This window comes from Podarcis bocagei, assembly GCF_964188305.1.
Source record: "Podarcis bocagei genome assembly, chromosome: 3".
NCBI classification, from domain to species: domain Eukaryota; kingdom Metazoa; phylum Chordata; class Lepidosauria; order Squamata; family Lacertidae; genus Podarcis; species Podarcis bocagei.
In genome coordinates this window covers 40,912,340-40,932,417 of record NC_138127.1, presented here as the reverse complement: position 1 = coordinate 40,932,417, position 20,078 = coordinate 40,912,340, and the positions used below count along the sequence as shown (strand labels likewise).

General features: G+C 42.1%; 1 protein-coding gene across 1 annotated transcript in view; it reads left to right on the top strand.

Annotated features, from left to right (window-relative positions):
• Positions 1-58: 58 nt before the first annotated feature.
• Positions 59-20,078, top strand: part of MAN1A1 (mannosidase alpha class 1A member 1) — a 53,957-nt gene continuing 33,937 nt past the window's right edge. Inside the window, exons 1-3 of the mRNA XM_081187695.1 lie at positions 59-1,152; positions 11,891-11,987; positions 19,680-19,795. Of these exons, the coding sequence (XP_081043821.1) occupies positions 511-1,152; positions 11,891-11,987; positions 19,680-19,795 (855 nt within the window). The 5' untranslated portion in view covers positions 59-510. The remainder of the gene's footprint in view (positions 1,153-11,890; positions 11,988-19,679; positions 19,796-20,078) is intronic.

The window sequence follows — 20,078 nt, the reverse complement described above, 5'->3', positions numbered from 1 at the left end:
CGCCGCCGCCTCTGAGGGGAGAGAGGGAGGGAGGGAGGAGGGGAGAGAGGGAGCGAAGTGTCATCATTCCTATGAATTGGCTGGGCGGCCACAGCGATAACAGCAGCGCCGCTCCGCCTTCCTCTCGCCGGATACCTGAGGGCAGGCGGCAGCGCCGGCGTCAAATGGGCAGCGGCGACAGCAGCCGCACCAGCCGAGGGGGCGGCGGCGGCAGGAGCTGACAGAGCCGCAAACACACCTCGGGTCCGAACTTCCCTCGCCGGGCAAAAGGCAGCCGCTTCCCGTGAGGGGAGAACTCGCGGAGGAGGAGGCGGCCGAGCAAAACTTCCTGCCGCCGAAGAGGACGAAGAAAGTTGCCGCCGGCAGCCGAGGGCAGGAAGCGCGGGCTGGTCCCGCCGGCCCGCTCTGGCTGTGACGGCGCCCGCCGCGGCTGTGGCGGTTTGGTGACGACGGGTTGCCCCGCGGGCGCCGCCGGCCTACAGGGGGCGCTGAGTCCCGGAGCCCCGCGCGATGCCCGCCGTCAGCCTGTTGCCGCTCTTCGGCAGCCCCGCCGGCCCGGGCGCCCTGGGCGGCCCTCTGGGCGGAGGTCCCTTGGGCGGGCCCGGAGGCAGGAAAGCCCCCGGCCCCAGCGGCGCGTTCCGCCTGACTGAGAAGTTCGTGCTGCTGCTGGTCTTCAGCGCCTTCATCACGCTCTGCTTCGGGGCCATCTTCTTCCTGCCGGACTCCCCCAAGCTGCTCAGCGGCGTCTTCTTCCACTCCAGCAGCAACCTCCAGCAGCAGCCGCCGCCGCCACCGGCGCACGGGGAACACCAGCGCCCGCCGCAGCCGCCCGGAGCCGGGAGTAGTAGCAGCGGCTATGGGGCCGGCGCCGCCGCTGCTGTTGCAGAGGAAGCCGCGGAGAACTTGGCCAAGATCCGCGAGGACCACGAGCGAGCTTTGCGGGAGGCGAAAGAAACCCTCCAGAAGCTGCCCGACGAGATCCGCAGGGACATCCACCAGGACAAGGCGAAGTTTCTGCTGCAGGACAAGTTGGGCAGGAGGGAGGCGGGGGCCGCCGGGCTGCCGGACTTGCCGTTCCGCAAACCCGTCGGGGCCGTGGGAGGGGAACCGACAGACCCCGCCATCCGGAAGAAAAGGGAGAAGATCAAAGAGGTAGGTGACTCCTTCAAAGCAGCTCCCCCCCCCCGCAAATAATAACAATGATAATACAGAAATTAACTTCCCGAAAAGTCACCCTCTCGCTTTTGTGTGGCTCGGTCTTGTGTTCTTCTTGAGTACTCTTGCCGCCACCTTGGCGACCCTCCCTCCCATTCTTTCCTGCAATAATTCCACTGTTGTCGTTGTCGGGCACGGTCCTGTGTGAGGAGGAGGAGGAGGGCTTTTGACGTGAGGAGGAACTTCTAATGGGGAAAAGACACGTTTCATTCAAAATAGTTTAAGCGCTTCTGGTTTCCTTCGAGCTCACGGGATGATGATTTAAATAGGCTACGTCAGCTCTCCGATCTTATCTGAAGCTCAGCTTTCTCTTGTGTTGGCTTGAATCTTATGTCTTGTCTCGAGGTGTGTGTGTGTGTGTGTGTGTGTGTGTGTGTGTGTTTGCTTGTAGGGGTGTATTTTGTGCCAGAGTACATTTCTGCTTAAGTGCTACTTGAGATTTCAGCGTTCAAAAGAAAAATCTAGCAGGCGTGCTGGACAACATAACAAATCCTGACGATATTATGTAATTTTCTAAACTAAATACATCTGTGTTACGTAACTTCCTCAACTAAATTTGTCTAACTTTTCAAGTCAGATTGCTAAGAGGGCTTAAAAGTTAACTCCAGTATTTTGCTTAGTAGCAGAAGTAACTGTCATAAAGCGTTTTAATGACTGATGGACGTCCTTAACTGTCAATATATTAGTGATAGCCTGGTTAAATGTGCAATTTTGTCTTCATCCATCTGCCGATTTTACAATGTTCAGTTTTCTCCCTGCTCGTCTGCTTTGTCAGTGTTACTGGAAGTTTTCCACATGTGCAATATTTTCCTACTATTTGGGGAAAGTTGGGAGGAATTGTACTATTACTGTAATTGAGGCCATATGTTGGAGAAATTATAGGATTATATTGATACCACTTCTTAAACATCATGCTTTATGGATAATATACTTCATTGTTCACTTGGATCTTGTTAAACTTTTAAAACATAGTAACAGTTGAAAAGTGGTCCTGCTTGTGAGGCACTTCTATTAATCATGAAACACACAGAGATGTAGCAATCCTATGCATACCCTGTGGGCAAAATGGCATACATTTTCTTGCACCCTAATTCTTCATGGGACTAACTTGCCCATAAGAACTGTTTAATATGTGAAGTGGCCCACATTATGTCTTTCATGTTCTTGCCCAAACTTTTGATTAGTGCACAAACAAGTTTAAAAAACCCACATACACAGACACTTTATTGAACACCTAAGTTACTAAGTGTGTGTCCATGTGTGCTTTTAAGTAACTGCCCTATTCCTGGTGAAAGTCTTAGTAGTACTACTGCTACTGCTACTACCAATAATAAAAAGCTGGTATCAGAGAAGACTTGGGTGAAAATCTTGGGTAGGCATACCTAACATCAATACAGTAACTGATTGCTAATGAGTGGCTATGTACATTGCTTTTGACTTGGTGCAGTATGAGACTTTTGAAATAGACAACTCTGAAAATGTTCTGATGGCTGTACCAATACTGATTGCTACAGACCAACTGTAATTGTGTGTATGCCTGCTAAGAATTATTTTTTTTACAATGTTGAATTGCTTGAATTCCCAGTCTAAATTCCAGGTTGAATTACTCAGTAAATCATCTAATTAAATTTAAGATCAAAGCTGCTACTGTTATCAGTGACTATTTGGCTGACACATCAGGCTTGTAATTACAGGAGTCTGATTTTGTGGGTCTGTGATTTTTACCTGTGCTGCGTGTTTCTATGATAAGGGCAAAGTGGTAGTTCAAGTTCCTATATCAAATGTTTGGTGAAATAAGCTTAAGTTTGTTTCAGAAGTTTTTTGTTTCAATAAAAAGGGGACACACAGTGATACATTGTCATATCTGTTGTGGTTCCCTTGGTTTCTGTTTAAAGTTTTGTACACCTTTTACACTAAATCTTATGAACAGATGGCAGTTAAGCAAAACAAGCCATCACCATCTTAGGAATGTGTTAACAAATCTTTTGATGCTCTGGCCTGCATCTTAAGAAGCTACTGTAATATTTCTTTATCAAGCATTTTCCCAGGAACTACTAGGATCATGTATTCAATTAGATACTGTGTGGGCAAGTGGTATGGTCATTGTCATATTTGCAGTAAGTGAAAAACAGTAGGGAGAAAGGCAGCAGTGGTACAAAATCACATTGTTGACCATGGATTGTGACAGAACCATGTCTGTCCTTTTAAAGTGACAGTAGCTTCCCAGGTGTACGCTACCTGGGAAAGCAGTTAATTTGCCTGCTAGCTTTCTTAGGTAGTTCAGCTTACAATGTTCTATGCACCTTTTCAGGTCAATCACCACTGAATTTCAATGAGGCTTCCTAGTAAATGTAAAACAAGGATTCTGTCACGTGTAGGGTAGGCTATGGTACATAGTCGGCTGCTTCCACAGGAGAACTTCTTTATTGGTCAGTCCTAAGTCTGAAAGTAAGGGCTATGTATGGAAAGGGATCATGTTTTGGATTCAGAAGGCTTCAAGTTCAGTCATACTGAGTTCAATGGAATATTTCTAAGTATATCTGCCTAGGCTGAATTTTTGTGTGTATCTTACTTGCAGCAATCATAAGTAGCATTGTCTTGTTAGTCTAGTAAACTGCAGTTCCCCTCATTAGAATTTCTTTCATTGGTTATTATCAACTGTTCATATTTACGTGCATCACAGTCCTCTTATCTAGAAACAGGAAACTCTATTTTTGTATCCTGTATAACCCCTTCCTGTTGCCTCAAAGCTAACATCATATTTGCAGAGGAGGCCTTCAGATTCATTTTTTCCTTTCTTTTTAGAACCTGGCTGTTAATGTATTAAAGCTTTTCTCTTGTGCCTACTACAATATTAAGATGCTTTGTTGGATTTATATCTGTCCAAGAATTACATAAGTTTCTGGGATTTGTATAGTGTGCTGCAGGCAAAACCCTGGTCGGGCATGATGCACGATTCATGCAGGCTGACGTGGACATCTGCAACTTTTCACCTTTCTTTTGAATATTGCAAACTGGTTTTATGATTCAGTGGTATGAAATTTGTGTACATATAGTTGCATCTACTAGTGCTGCTATATATTGACTTTGTTGGTGACGACTGCTACTTTCCCAAATACATGGTGTTAGCACTTGAAACTATATCTTGACTCAAGCCAAAATGAAAGTATCATGACAGCCTTACTTTGTCTGTGTTTGCTTGGCAATACTCATGGATTTCAATGGGTCTTCCTTGTAAGTGTGTTAGAATGTAGCCAAAGTGCAGTGTTGTAAATTGCACCATTGAAATAATAGATAAGTGGTGTTGGCAGCAAAACTTACTAGACAAGTATTCTTTGGTTACATGTATGGCAAACACACTGATAAATGCTGATGGAAAGTCTTAGTGAGGTTGGTAGGCTGGCTTCCACAAGTAATGTGTGTTAATGCCATATGTATGTGGTGCATGCAGCTGCTTCATAACAGCAAAGCAAATCTTTTTAAACTTGCTTTTTAAGGATTACAGTTTTGGCAACTCACAACTTGATTTTAATGGGCTGTTCATTTAATGTGCTTGGAATTACAAATGGAAGTAAATTGTAGCTTATTCTAGAGGAAATAAAAGTAAATGGAATTTGAGCAACAATAACACAGCTCTCCTAACTTTGTAATGAGAGCTGATGTGTTGTGATCAGAGCAAAATGGATTCAGTGTTGTTTGAGTAGGTTTGGTATCGTAACCTGTAAGATAAATTATATTTTGGTTAGGCTGTTCCAACAACAATGGCCCATTGCAGATCACCAGGAATAATATCTAAACACTTCACATTGCTTTTAATCTCATTAGCGTTGAGGAATATCACGGCTCTTATAGAACAAGACTAAAATCCTATTACAGTTCATTGGAAGCAAGTTCCATTGTACTTGCAGGGACTTACTTTTGAGTAGGTAAGCATAGGAATGAACTGTACTTGTTTCCTGAATTTTATGTGTTCTCAAGATTGTTTGTTTACCCCCTCCAAACAATAAATAAGTTGTATGGTCCAAAATTGCAACACAGTTTAGGACAGAGGTCTAGTGTCTTTAAGGGTTGAATAAAAGTGTTAAACTATTTATGTAAGGCATAAGAACTGTATCTTACCTTGAATCTAGCAGCCTTAGGGCCCTTAATTAAAGAAAGCAAAACTTTGCATTGGAGGCAATTGACAGTGGTTTAGTATTTCACTGACTAAAATTCACATGGAGACATGTGATTAAACTTTCCTGACACTGCTTTTTTAGCTCTACCTTTGATAATTGCTGAATAATTATTAAAATATAGCTTTGCTAGTTCTGTTGTATAAAAAGAAGAGTACGGCTGGCTTATGTGGTTCTCGTTCTCCACCCATCTGTAGCTCTGAGAAATGCACTCCATATGTAGCCTTTCAAGATTAAAAGTAAAAGTTTCACTATGAATATCACTGTTAGTTTGACATTATAATTAATAGATTTCTCTTGGTAAAACATGTTCCATCTTTGAAACTTAGATCTATTTGCACCTGCTAAAGTAATTATGAATAGTTTGCAAATTGTGCTGGACCAACTAAAGTTTCAGTAAGAGTACTATCATTGGAACTTAGCAGAAATCTCCCAAGTCAAATGCATGACATAACTATGCTGACAGAGCTTTAGTTTTTCACATAAAATAAATCCATGGTTACTATACTATAACAAAATTTAGTTTTTAAAATGTGGGTTTTTTTAGTCATAATTGTTTTTAATAAACTTTGTGAAGGACACCTGGAACCTATTCACTTTCTTCCACAAGGCATGTCTTTTGCTGCTTGTGGGGAAACTACCCATATGTCCTTTCTTCTACCTGTGACAGTGCAAAATCTGATGATCCCAAGATGCTGACTACTCAGTTTACTCATGTCTCGCTCCACAAAAATATTCTTCCCATTTGGATATGAGCATGGAATTGCTATTGATCTTTGTGCCTTATCAAAATAATATACAAAAAATCTAAACATAAACAAAATTGCATGTGGCAAGATTTAAAAAGGAGGTGCATAGAGGATATTTAATATTTTTTTATTTAGTTATTCTACAGGACTTATGTTATTCCATCAGGGTTCTATAGAAACACAATCGCTTACAATGTCATCTTCTCCAACTTAAAGTATCAACAAGTATAGATGGTCACAACATCCAAATTTGTAGTGATGTGGCTGATAATGTATTTTGTAAACTTCATTCGTATACAAAATAAACAACCATCAAATAGCATAAAAGGAGTCAGTTCACCCCTCCTTCCTTTCATCTCTATTACATTATTGGTTGCTTTCTCAGCTATAGACGACCTCCATATGTTTCCTATTATATCATAGGTCTACTCCCAAACCAGTATTCTCATAGCTGTGTTCAGTAGTTCGGCCAGAATTGTAGCTCTGTGAGAGGTAAATATAGTTCCCAGGATGTTTTCCATCTTAATAAAGTACTGCATTCACATTTGAGCTAGTTTTGATAACTTGCTGACTTTAATAATTTTGATAACTTGCTGACTTTAATAATGCCTGGGGAGGCATTATTAAATGGTGTAATTGCATCAGCCTACCTGGGCTGCAAAGACATCCCAAAAATGACTTGGAAAAGGCAGGAATTTGAAATTGTATCTTTAGGAACATTTGGGAGTGGACCTCAAGTTCCCCTTTCTTTAAAAAAGAATGTTTGCTTGCATATAGTGCAGTCCTAATTATAATTCAGACCATGGTTGTGATTTTTTTTCCTTTTTGATTTTTCTAGCTAGAATTCAACTTATTGCTGGGATATTCAAGAAATTATTGCAAAAAGACCTGAGTATGTTTATATTTATGGTCTTAGTGTAGGGTTTCACACCACTGCAGTAGCACAGCTGAAAGAGTTTGTGGTTTTACCAGATGGACTTGCAGAGCTGGAAAAAAAGTGTGTGTGTGAACATGCAGAAAAAGAAGCATTAAGGGTTGTGAGTATGGGTTGTTCAGTAAAGATATGGAAAGTGTTGGGGCCATGCAGTGCTGTTCTGAAATAAATGCACTTTCTTCAAGTAGGTAGAAGTTGCAGGAGCAGCTTTATTATGTGGTGATAGCAAGACACAGAAATAAAATGCCGAAACAGAATAGCCACTGCTGGACAACAGTGTATTTGATAGAGGAGGAACATCCTCAATCTGTCTCTCTGTCCAAATACCAGGGGCAGACTCTTGAAGTTTATCCCAACATCAAGAGGTTTTGTGGTGAAGAAGAGAGAGGCACAGCTGAGTTAGGTTAGGTCCACCCAGCTTACGCGTCCAAGTTTCAGTAATACATGGTAGGTCAGACCAGAAGACTCAGTGGATAATCTACCCGTAACTTCTGGAAAAGTGGGAGGGCTGAAATGGGAGATGGGGTATGCATTCTAGACCTCTGCCCCAGATGGTCAGCTCCTCCATTCAGACTGTACCTTACCCTACTCACTAACACTGACATCAAGGTAGCATCTTCTTAACTCGCTGCTACCTGCTCACCTAGACACATCTTAGCACCATCATCATATACAGTGGTACCTCAGGTTAAGTACTTAATTCGTTCCAGAAGTCCGTTCTTAACCTGAAGCACCACTTTAGCTAATGGGGCCTCCTGCTGCCGCCACGCTGCCAGAGCACGATTTCTGTTCTCATCCTGAAGCAAAGTTCTTAATCCGAGGTACTATTTCTGGGTTAGCAGAGTCTGTAACCTGAAGCGTATGTAACCCGAGGTACCACTGTAGTTGATAGGGCCACAGATAGTAGACTAAGTAAGGCCCAGTAGTGGACAAATCCCACGTTGTCAGTCAGAACACAACTACAGCATTTGTTCCCCTGTTTCTCACTCAAGGGAAACAACACCAAACCAAACTTCCCCTCTCCCAGGGTCTCAGAGGCCTGTCACCCACTGTACTTGGCCTAAAATTCTGTATCCTGACGCACCCATACTCCTATACCTCCTGCAAGTGGAAATCCCCTTTGGTGTTAATCCTGCTGCCCACAGCACGATTTGCCTTTGTGATAAGATGTGCTCTGGGTCACATCCCAGCTCATCTAGTCAGTCAGCAACCAAACAACACTGCACTCTGCTGTCAGCCAAAAAAACCTCTTGCAGGCAGGAATCACACCAAGAAGGAAACTCTCAGACTGATGCAGGTGAAACACTACTGTCTTGCCTCCTGGGATTGCAGATCAGACTATAAATGCAATATAGAAGAGTGTATGTATGTGTATATATAAGAAGAGTGTGAGTGTGTGTACATGTGAACTTTCCTCAGTACAGTTGAGCAACCCTGGTTGTATTTGTGCTTATCTTGAAAATGGAGAATAGACTTAGGTCAAAGTTTAATTGGTTTGTGGATCACATCATAATCTATAAAACACACACCAGAATGGTTTCTCTTCTTACTATCTAGTACTTGACTATTAGCATATGTGGAAAGCCGGTTGTTTCATGTTTGACAGGTATAAATTTGGCACTTGGCTATGAACAGCTGGTACACTAATAAGGACCAATAATTCTGTTAACATGGGGGTGCTCACCTCACATGTGGTCCAGGTCCAGTTTTGGGTTTTGTTTCAAGGGCTTATGATGGAAGATCGGCATTGGAATGTGTACTGTAGATTAGCAGCACTTTATTAAAGTATTTCAGGTGTTTTACTGACATACAATTCTGAGATGAGAGAACCCTAAATAGTCAGAACACTTGAAATATGAAATCTCAACCAAGATGAGGAGCAACACTACTATGTTTTAAAATTACTGATTATATTATATATTTTCTATGCCGCCTATGGTTTGGCTACTGGATGGTATCTGTAATTTATCTGTGGAGAGGGTCTGGGTTTGGGTCTGGTGTGGTTGATTGGAGATGGCGTTCTGTGTGCCTCTGGTTCTGGTGTCGGTTTTTGTGGGGAGGGCTAATTTCCAGATGTCTGGCAGGCGGGACGTGTCGTCACGCTTGTTCATGTTGTGAGGGTGTTTCTCTATCTCGATGGCTTCCATGATTATTCTCTTGTGGTGATGTTCCATGTTAAAGAGCAATTTGGAATCTGCAAAATTAATTTCGTGTCCTGTTTCTTTCATGTGTTGGTAAAGAGAGGAAGTTTTTTCTTCTTTTTTGACGGCATTCTTGTGTTCTGCGATACGTGCATTTATTCGTCTGTTTGTTTGTCCAATGTACGTGGCTGGGCAGACTTTGCAGGGTATTTCATAGACCCCTTGGTTTTCTAACTGGATTTTATCTTTTGGGTTTCTGAGGATATTGGCTATTTTTTGGTTGGTGCAAAAGGCTGTTTTGATATTGTGTTTATGGAGGATTTTGCTAATTTTATCTGTGGTGCCCTTGATATAAGGAAGGAGGGCCATGCCATTGTTTTCTAACAACTCATCAGGCTGTAGTATATTATAGCAAAGTACAGACTTGATCTGCATTTTGGATAACATCAAATGAACAGGGATGAAAAACGCAGCACTAGAAATGCATTGAGTGCACTGTAAATGGGAATGTGAGCACAGTCTGAGGGAACACACAGTTGTTCCTGCCTTCCCCATTATCAGATTTGTCAGACCAGACATATTAGAAGCATATGTTCCACTATTTTCATAAGATGGCACTCATAGTGTTAAAATTAGCCATACCAAGGAACATCCACATTTAAAAATATCAAGGGGCAGAGGAAAGTAGGAAATCTATTTCTAATTCTACTGCCTTTCCTCCTTTTATAACCTTTCCTTCACATGATTGGTCTAAGCACCACTGATCACATCAAACAAAAATGTCAAGAATAATGCTTCCTCCCCAAAGATCTGTCTGCTCTCTCCCTCAACATATGGATTGGCTATTGTATTGCTTTCAAAAACTGGGCTGTGATACAAGTATATACACCAACCAAAATGTAGTACAGTGGTGCCCCACAAGACGAATGCCTCGCAAGACGGAAAACTCGCTAGACGAAAGAGTTTTCCGTTTTGGAGGTGCTTCGCAAAACGAATTTCCTATGGGCTTGCTTCGCAAGACGACAATGTCTTGCGAGTTCCTGCTGGGTTTTTTTCCTCCCCCCCTTTTTCTATGCCGCTTATCAGCTGATCCGATCAGCAGATAAGCCGCTAATAGCGCTAATCCGCTAATCCTTCAGTGGGCTTGCTTCGCAAGACGAAAAAACCGCTAGACGAAGAGAATCACAGAACGGATTCTTTTCGTCTTGCGAGGCACCACTGTAGCTTTATAAATTATATTCTTGACATTTTTGTTTGATGTGATCAGTGGCAATTAGACCAATCATGTGAAGGAAGAGTCATTTTCTGTGAAGTTGTCTTCTTGAATCGTTTAAGAAAAGCTGCCTAAACTTTTAGGAAGTCTATTTGAATGGAAGTTACAGTCGTACCTTGGTTTACGTACTTAATCCGTTCCGGAAGTCCGTTCTTAAACCAAAGCGTTCTTTCCCATAGCAGCGGGGGACTCAATTTACAAATGGAACACACTCAACAGGAAGCGAAACATGTTCTGCTTCCAAGGCAAGGTTCACAAATCAAAACACTTTCTTCCAGGTTTCCAGAGTTCTTAATCCAAGTTGTTCATAAACTAAGATGTTCTTAAACCAAGGTACCACTGTGTTTACTCAGCTGTTGCTTAGTGGCAACCATGGCATGGGGATGGAACAAAGACTGTGCTGCTGTGGGAGTCCTGTGAAATATTAGAACACCAGTCTTTCATCTAGTAAATATGGGAAAGCATCTAGTTCTTTGCTACTCCTATTACAGGATTTGATCATTTAGCATACAGTGGTGCCTTGCAAGACGAAAATAATCCGTTCCGCGAGTCCCTTCGTCTAGCGGTTTTTTCGTCTTGCGAAGCAACCCTCTTAGCGGATTAGCACTATTAGCGGTTTAGCGGCTATTAAAGGCTTAGTGGCTAAAAGGCTATTAGCGGCTTAGCGGCTTAGAAAAAGGGGGGGAGCGAAAAAAATCACAAGACTCGCAAGACTTTTTCGTTTTGCGAAGCAAGCCCATAGGGAAATTCGTCTTGCGAAGCGCATCGAAAAACGGAAAACCCTTTCGTCTAGCGGGTTTTTCGTCTTGTGAGGCATTCGTCTTGCTGTATTCCATAAAACTCCACTGCTTGCTAGAATGTATTCTGCCGTCATTGATTTGGTACATTCTTTTGTTTTCTCTTTTCTTTTCTTTTGTTTTGTTTTGTTTTGTTTTCTTTCAAGTTGTTTCAGTCTGCTAGCTTGTAACCAAACTGCAGTTTCTACCAGACATATGATTTATCTTTCATAACTTTTTAAGCATATGTTGTGGGGGAATAAAATATCTTTTCTGTAGTTCCCAGCTTCAGAAGACTGTTGTCTTAGAGGGAAATTCTTAATTGGATTAATAGTCTTTTAGCTAAACTTCTTAATGAGAATTAATGGGTGCGCATTACAAATTCCTAATTAACAATAGAGAATGGAATTGAATAAAAGACTCCCTACTATAACTAAAACACCACAACAGCAACTTAATGTTAATAATGCTTTATGTTAAAGTGGTATGTCTACAATACAATATGGATTTAATTAACCACTGAATTCAACACATTGATTCTCAGTGTACAGTATATTTTCTGCTAGCATTTACTGCAATGGTTTCTTGCTAAATCAACATTATAATCCTGCTTTCATTTCCCACCAGATGATGAAACATGCCTGGGATAATTATAAACATTACGCATGGGGATTAAATGAACTGAAACCCATATCGAAACAAGGACACTCAAGCAATTTATTTGGTAAGTAATATGTGCTTTTGTACTTAGTGACATCATCTGATTTACTGCTCTGAAGTTAGAGATTACATTAGAAGCATGTGGGCTCTTAGCACATGTCACAACAGCTGGTTATCTGTAAATGGTTGATTATTGAAAATAACCAAAGCAGCATTGTCTTATTAGTTTGTTCCCCACTTACAAGGAAGATCATACAAGGTATACTACAGTGTTGCACTCCTTATATGGGGATTTTTAGCCCACCAGCATGACTCCATAGGGCCCTTGAGTGGCTTCAAGTATAAAAAAATAATAATTTTAAATGGTAAGGTTATCATATGTTGACCATGGAACCTGGCCAAACTGATAAAGATTTTAAGCACTCTTCAAAATAGGCATGCTAACTACATAAAATGGCAATTAGAATCATTCAGTTTTTTCTTGTTGTATTATCAGCTTGGAACATCTATATCCTTTATTAATAGATTATAGTTACAATAGGAATATTTCTGGAATATTTGAGGGAGCCTTGTTTCTTAGTTTAAGAACTTCCATAACAGCAACAAAAATAGCCTCCTTGTCCTGTAGATCTTTTCTCCTTTAGCTGCTTCTATTTTGTGCTTAAAATAGTGGAATCCAAGCTTTTGTTTCATTTAATGTGCTTTAGCCAGCCAGAACTCTAAAGTGATAAATTCAGTTGTCTTTGGGGTTGCATGTTCATGGTAATCTCCATCTCATGTTTGGAAATTTCTCTTTAGCTGCTCAGTAGTGAAGTAAAAGAGCCTAAAGTGCAGTAGTGCTTAGAGAGTCAGACTAAGGGCAGGGACACCAGGTTCAAATTCCCACTAGAATATAAAGTTTACTAAGTGGCCTTGTGCACTTGGAGCCTAGCTAAAATCACAGGGTTGTGATATGAAATGGAAGGGGGGCAGGACTACCTTTGAGCTCCTTGGAGGAAAGGCAAAATATGAAAGTCATAGCTGCCATCAAAAACAGCAGCCCTGTATCTCCTTCCCTATAATGTTGAGGGAACAGTACATGCAATCACCATCCAGATTTCCCAGTTCATGCTCTTTTTACTATGATCATGGAATTATTTATTGCCTTCTATAACACTGTATCAAGGCAACGTGTTCCACTTCATTCATGATGAGAGAGGGGGAAATCTGTTAAATATTACCTCACATAGGAATGAGATGGAGAAAATGAAATATGAGGTTGTTCTTAGTGACAACCTTTTGCTTGCTGCAATTCTGCATGAAGTTTTCTACTCTGGGAAAAATCTAGATGAAAGACTTGTTGTATAGATTATGTCTTAGCTGCCATAGTGTACACCCATGTGCATTATGGCAAATGTTATGAGAAGCTGAATATTTTTTATGCCACAGTACTTAGAATATACTCTTTACTGACACTTTTTTCTTCAACCAAAAGGCCATTAAATTTATATTTCCACTCTTGGAAGAATAGTTAAATATAGTGGAGAGCAATCTTTGTAGCTGGCTCTTTTGATTAACAGTTCAAGTTTGTTGCTGCTTCTTTTAAAATTGTGGTCTAAAATGCCAAGGTTGGAAAGGAAATAACAGCTTTTCTATGGGGCTTTACATATATTGACCTTGGCACATGTTAATAATTATTCACTTCTGGCAACATAGATTGCAAACTAAACAAATACTGTCAAGGAAAGGTCTAATAGCACAGAGAGCAGGTGTAACACCACATTCTTGCTGACTCAATGGTTTAGCCTGGTGTAATTGAAGAGGCTCTGTTACGTTGTGAGCACCACAGCGGTCATAGTGGCTGTGTTATCTGTAGGGTATGGTAATGGGTGTATACGTCACCATCACCTTTAGGAGCATCTGTTAAATCCTTGATCCAATGATAATTGGGATAAATCATCAATACCCCCATTTTGGGGAAGGTTCTTGAGAGAAGGTAGTGACAGTTCAAGTACATTCACTCTTGTATGACGCAGATTATCTTGACCATTACTAGTCTCGGGGCCCCCAGCCCCCCACCCCGCAAGCAAGCTCCGGGAGCGATGGCGAGGTTGCACAACTTCGCCATCGCTCTCGGACCTGTTCTGGGGGCTGGGGTCGGGGAAGTTCGGGCTTCCCCTGCCCCCAGCCCCGCAAGCTCCGGGAGCGATGATGAGGTTGCGCAACCTCGCCTTCGCTCCCGGACCCCCAGCCCTGAGGCTAAAAACGAAGCCAGGACAGCGAGCGGGATCCATCCCACTTGCTGTCATGTCTTCTTTGCTCTTTGGGGCTCAGGGGGGAAATAATTTTTCCCCCTTTATTTCCCCCCCCCCCCAAAAAAATAAGTGCGTCCTATGGGCCGGTGCGTCCTATAGGGCGAAAAATACGGTAAATCATAGGAAAAAACAGTTTTGAGTAAAATTACTTGGTGTATCTGGGTTCAACAAGTTACAGAATGAACAGGTTCAAACATGAGTGGGCACAGTGTATAGAACAATGAAATAGCAAGCAGATGAGAATTTTTAAATCCTTTGTCAGAGTTACGAGATATGACTATGATATTTTTACTTCTAAACTTATTTTTGCTGGTCTTTCTCTTTTTATAACCTTAATTTTTATTACAGTTTAGATCTACATGTGGTATATGTATAAATTGATTTACTTCTGTGTGCATGCAGACATGAAGATCACTGCAATGCACTCTGTGAGACTGTCTGCTCTTGAAAAACAAAGTTTTAAACTTAGCCTTAGTTCACATTGCATACAACTTCTTCATACAAAGAAAAAAACTACTGTCGTACCTTGGTTTTCGAACAGCTTAGTTCACGAACAACTTGGAACTCGAATGTCGCAAAGCCAGAAGTAGGTGTTCTGGTTTGCGAACTTTGCCTTGGAAGCTGAACGTCCGGCGGACTTCCGGAATGCATTCTGTTCGAAAACCAAGGTATGACTGTATAGGTAAATCTAGTACCACTGGTATGAACAAACATTTTTTTACAAGTTTAGTTTGGGTTATAGTAAGTAGCAAATGTATAGCAGACCCTGTCTGAGCTAATTTGTTTCAGGTCCTAATGGCTTAAGTGATGAGGTACTGGATATAAAACAATAGCAGAAAAAAAGGCAGCAACAAAGAAGTTCTTTCTGAAATATAAGCAGATTTGAGAATTTAGATTAAAGTTCTTTTTATATTGGAGGCTCAAGCTGCAGGCATTGAATACAGCCTATCTCTTAGTACCTTCCTATAATGCCATGAAATGTAATGCTTTTACTCTGACATTTTGTTGCTAGTCTGTTGCAAATCACAGGTCAGGCAAACATCCTTGTGAGGAATGCTAACCTACCCTCCCCTCCCCTTGATGTCTACCTGCTTCATTATATTGTGCAGTACTTTGTTTTGCTGGTGTTGTCCCTTCTCTTTCTTTCATTTCAGCTAAGCTCCTTTGTGTGTAGTTCACATGCAGCCAGGCAAGTACAAGTTCATGTCTTCCAGAATTCAGGGAAGTGTTTACAGGACGTTGTAGTGGCAGCTAGTCAGGAATGAGGCAGGATGACTACTTACAACATACTTATTTCAAAGGCTAAGCTCGTATTCATATATATATATATATATATATATATGCTTTCGTAGATTTTCACGGGTACAGGAATGCAGGTTTTGGTGTCTTCGGGTGTCTTCCCGTGTAAGAGTTGGGGTGTCTAGGCGACGTTTCGACGAGGTCTCACTCGTCATCTTCAGGCTGGTGCTTTCGGCTTCTTGTTACTAGAACAGAGCAGGATCTCAGTGTTTGAGTTCCTATAAATACTGTTGAGGGGGTGTGGTGTATAGCCTCCAACGTTCTGGGCAGAGAGGAAGTTCCCAGGTTATTGTGCCTTTTCTTCTTTTGTTCATTAATTACTTGAGGGATATCTTGAGTGATTTCTTGAGTGATATTCTGAGTACCACTTAGGAGGGTCATTAGGTGTGGATTAGTTGCTAAAGCTTTCGTGTCTTGACCTCTTGAGCTTGTGAAGAGTTTTTTCTGAGAAGATGGCTGTACTGCACTTAGTTGTGCTCTGGCTTGGCTTCGTGTATAGGGGCGAGCTGTGGTTTTGTGCCCTGTGCCAGCCAGATCTGTGTAGGGATTGCAGGGGGGTGCAGCATCCGGAGGTGCCACTATGGTTTGGCTACTGGATGGTGTCTGTAATTTATCTGTGGAGAGGGTCTGGGTTTGGGTCTGGTGTGGTTGATTGGAGATGGCGTTCTGTGTGCCTCTGGTTCTGGTGTCGGTTTTTGTGGGGAGGGCTATTTTCCAGATGTCTGGCAGGCGGGACGTATCGTCACGCTTGTTCATGTTGTGAGGGTGTTTCTCTATCTCGATGGCTTCCATGATTATTCTCTTGTGGTGGTGTTCCATGTTAAAGAGCAATTTGGAATCTGAAAAATTAATTTCGTGTCCTGTTTCTTTCATGTGTTGGTAAAGAGAGGAAGTTTTTTCTTCTTTTTTGACGGCATTCTTGTGTTCTGCGATACGTGCATTTATTCGTCTGTTTGTTTGTCCAATGTACGTGGCTGGGCAGACTTTGCAGGGTATTTCATAGACCCCTTGGTTTTCTAACTGGATTTTATCTTTGGGGTTTCTGAGGATATTGGCTATTTTTTGGTTGGTGCAAAAGGCTGTTTTGATATTGTGTTTATGGAGGATTTTGCTAATTTTATCTGTAGTGCCCTTGATATAAGGAAGGAGGGCCATGCCATTGTTTTCTTCTGTGTCTTGCTTTTTGGGGGGTGTTTCTTTTTGGATTAGCTTCGTAACCCTGTTTTGCTGGTATCCGTTGGCGATTAACACATTTGAAAGATTCTGTAACTCAGTTGTCAAGTGGTCTTTGTCAGCCAGGCGTTTGGTTCTGGAGATGAGAGTCTTGGCTACGGAGTTTATTTGTGCAGGGTGGTGGTGTGATTGTGCATGTAAGTAGCGGTTGGTGTGTGTTTTTTTCCGGTAGATAGTGTGTCCTAGGGAGCCATCAGGTTTTTTGTAGATTAGGACGTCAAGGAAGGGAAGTTGGTTGTTGGCTTCTATTTCCATAGTGAATTGTATTTTGGGGTGTAGGCTGTTGAGATGTGTGAGGAAGCTATCTAGTTTTTTCTTCCCGTGTGGCCAAATTACAAAGGTGTCGTCAACATACCTGAGCCAAAGTTTGGGTTTGTGTTCTGACTTGTCTAAAGCATTGGTTTCAAAGTGTTCCATGTACAGATTTGCGATGACCGGTGAGAGGGGTGATCCCATAGGTGCTCCTTCTATCTGTTTGTATCCAACGGATACCAGCAAAACAAGGTTACGAAGCTAATCCAAAAAGAAACACCCCCCAAAAAGCAAGACACAGAAGAAAACAATGGCATGGCCCTCCTTCCTTATATCAAGGGCACTACACTGCAGAGGCTTTGCACAACCATCCCCAAGCTAGAAGAGGGAGACGGAGCGCTCCGTCTCCCTCTTCTGCCTTCAGGGACAGCCTCTCTAGCCTCCGTGGGGCAGCGGCTTGCCCCGCTGTCCCCCAGCTTGTGGGGCTGGCAATGGGGAGAAGCAAGCTTGCTTATCCCCCCCGCCAGCCTCCAGACCAGGTCCGGGAATAGCGGGGTGGCGGCGCTCCGCCTCCCCGCTGTCCCCAGAGCTTGTGGGGCTGGCGATGGGAAGAAGCAAGCTTGCTTCTCCCTACCGCCCGCCTCCAAACCAGGTCGGGGAATAGCGAAGTGGCGGCGCTGCGCCTCCCCATTGTCCCCCGAGCTTGTGGGCTGCAGGCTGCTGCCCGCAAGCCTTGCGACACCCGCGGGACCTCCCGCCGGGCTTGCAAGGCTTGCAGATAGCTTCCTGAAGCCTGGAGAGTGAGAGGGGTCGGTGCGCACCGACCCCTCTAGCTCTCCAGGCTTCAGCGAAAGCCTGCATTCGCCCCATAGGACGCACACACATTTCCCCTTCATTTTTGGAGGCGAAAAAGTGTGTCCTATAGGGCGAAAAATACGGTAGATTGGATGATTCAATACCATCAAACGAAATAATTTTCTGTGCTGATGAAAATGAATAACACATAGATGATGACCAAGATGGAAATGATGGAAGTTATGAATTGACGTTAGAAAAACCAAATACACCTTCCACTTCTAATAAAAAGGCAGAGTGCAACATAATAGAAATGCATAATGTTGGTATGCAGAGCATCAGATATGGTATTGGCCTGCTTGCTACGGCTGCCTTTATGGATGCCAGCTTGATCACTGAAGAAAAGAGACTTGCAGTCAAGAGGGCCTAAGAAAAAGTTCTGAAATCCCTGGCTCAGGAATTTGATGTTCTTTGTTAGATGGGTGAAATTCACTGCATTTTCTTTGATGGCCATGAAGATACAACTAACGTTATGCTGAAAGCAGACAATTCAGATCAGCAGTTGTTTCCAGCTTCATCATAGAGCAGCATATTCTTTCAAGCCAAATTTCAGCAGTGGGGCAGGGATGCTGCAGGTGGCAGGGAAGGCCTCTATGGGTGCTTCCTGGTGCCACATTGGTTGACTCATGAATCAGAGCATGCAATCTCCCTGTAGGCAAGTGTTATGCTTTCTTTCTAGTTTAGAATTGAGCACTTGAGAATTCAGCCAGTTTTCAAGTTCATGTATTCAAACCTTTTAAAAGATGAGGTATGCCTTTCACTTTCTCTTACTGTTCTTAGTGAATGGAGAGTCATATGTTGGTGTGGGACGTGTGGTTCAGCTTATTATTTGTGCTTTTATTGCTGGTTTTACAGAAAGGACATTCGCACTGATGTGTGTTGTTTCAAGACACTTATATGATTTTGCAATTGCCAGTTGAGGCCCATTCAGAAGTTGTTCGCCAAAAGAATTGCTTACATTTTCTTTACATGCTAATGTTCTTGCATTGTTTGCAAGATATCTCATATTTTTTCTGTAAAATATTTGTCGTTGTACACAGCTATAACATTTCAATAGTTAATGAATAACAAATGCACTGTTACAAGAAAGACTTGTGTTAACTGAGGGGTCAGGTAGAGGAGAAATAGCTAAAATGATGTGATTCAGAATAGAAATGCTGAGATTTTTAAAAAAAATAAAAACCTAACAAACTACCACCTTTCTTGCACCCAACCTTCTCATCAAGGTGAGATGCAATATCATTATATTCTGTAACAGAATAAGAGCATCTTATAGACAGGGTCTGGAGGATAATAGAACTGAGGCACAGAATCCAAAATGTATTATTGGAGGAATATGGAGTGTGAAGAAATGTTGCATGCTTGCAGGGGGCTGTGCGAACAAAAGGGTGGTGTTCAGGTAGTATAGCAGGATAGGAAAGAATCCCAAATAGTGCTCTTAATGCAGGGATCATAGTTATTATTCAAGGTATTCTGTTTCAATCATAAGCTTTCTACAAAATGAAGTATTTTATTATTTATGGACTGATATTTGATTTGTAGGCCTGTTGACAAGAAACTCAGTTTCACAAATGCAGACAACTAGACCATAGTGCACAAGTGTGCATCAGATTTTCAGTGCCATAGAATAGGACACTAAAGCAAATTTAAAAATCCAGTTACTGTAAGGATTTTCCCTTCATAATATCTGCAACTCTACTGTAGTTCGTGTAGACTGAGATCCATGAAAGTTATTACGATCTTTGTCTGCTTTATAAATATTTACTGTATTGATAGAGCAGCAAAAAAAGCTTATCATTAATTACAATGCTGGCCCTTTTCAGGTAATATTCAAGGAGCAACAATTGTCGATGCCTTGGATACACTGTACATCATGGAAATGAAAGATGAATTTAAAGAAGCTAAAGAATGGGTAGAGAAAAATCTAGATTTCAATGTGGTGAGTATTGTGTTCTTTTTCTACTGCTTGCACACATAGCAACAACCCTGACTTAAATAATGTTCAGAGATACTGGTTTTTTTTAGCAGTCTTCAGAAGAGAATCATAGTACTGTAGAGATGGAGGAGACCACAAGGGTCATCTAGTCCAGCCCCTTGCAGTCCAGGAATCTTTTGCCCAACATGGGTTTCAAACCCAGAACAGGCCTAGGCAAGTTTCATTCTAAGCAAGTTACTTATCTCACCCTTATGACAGTTCTTTTTCTCTTCAAATGAGACAGAGC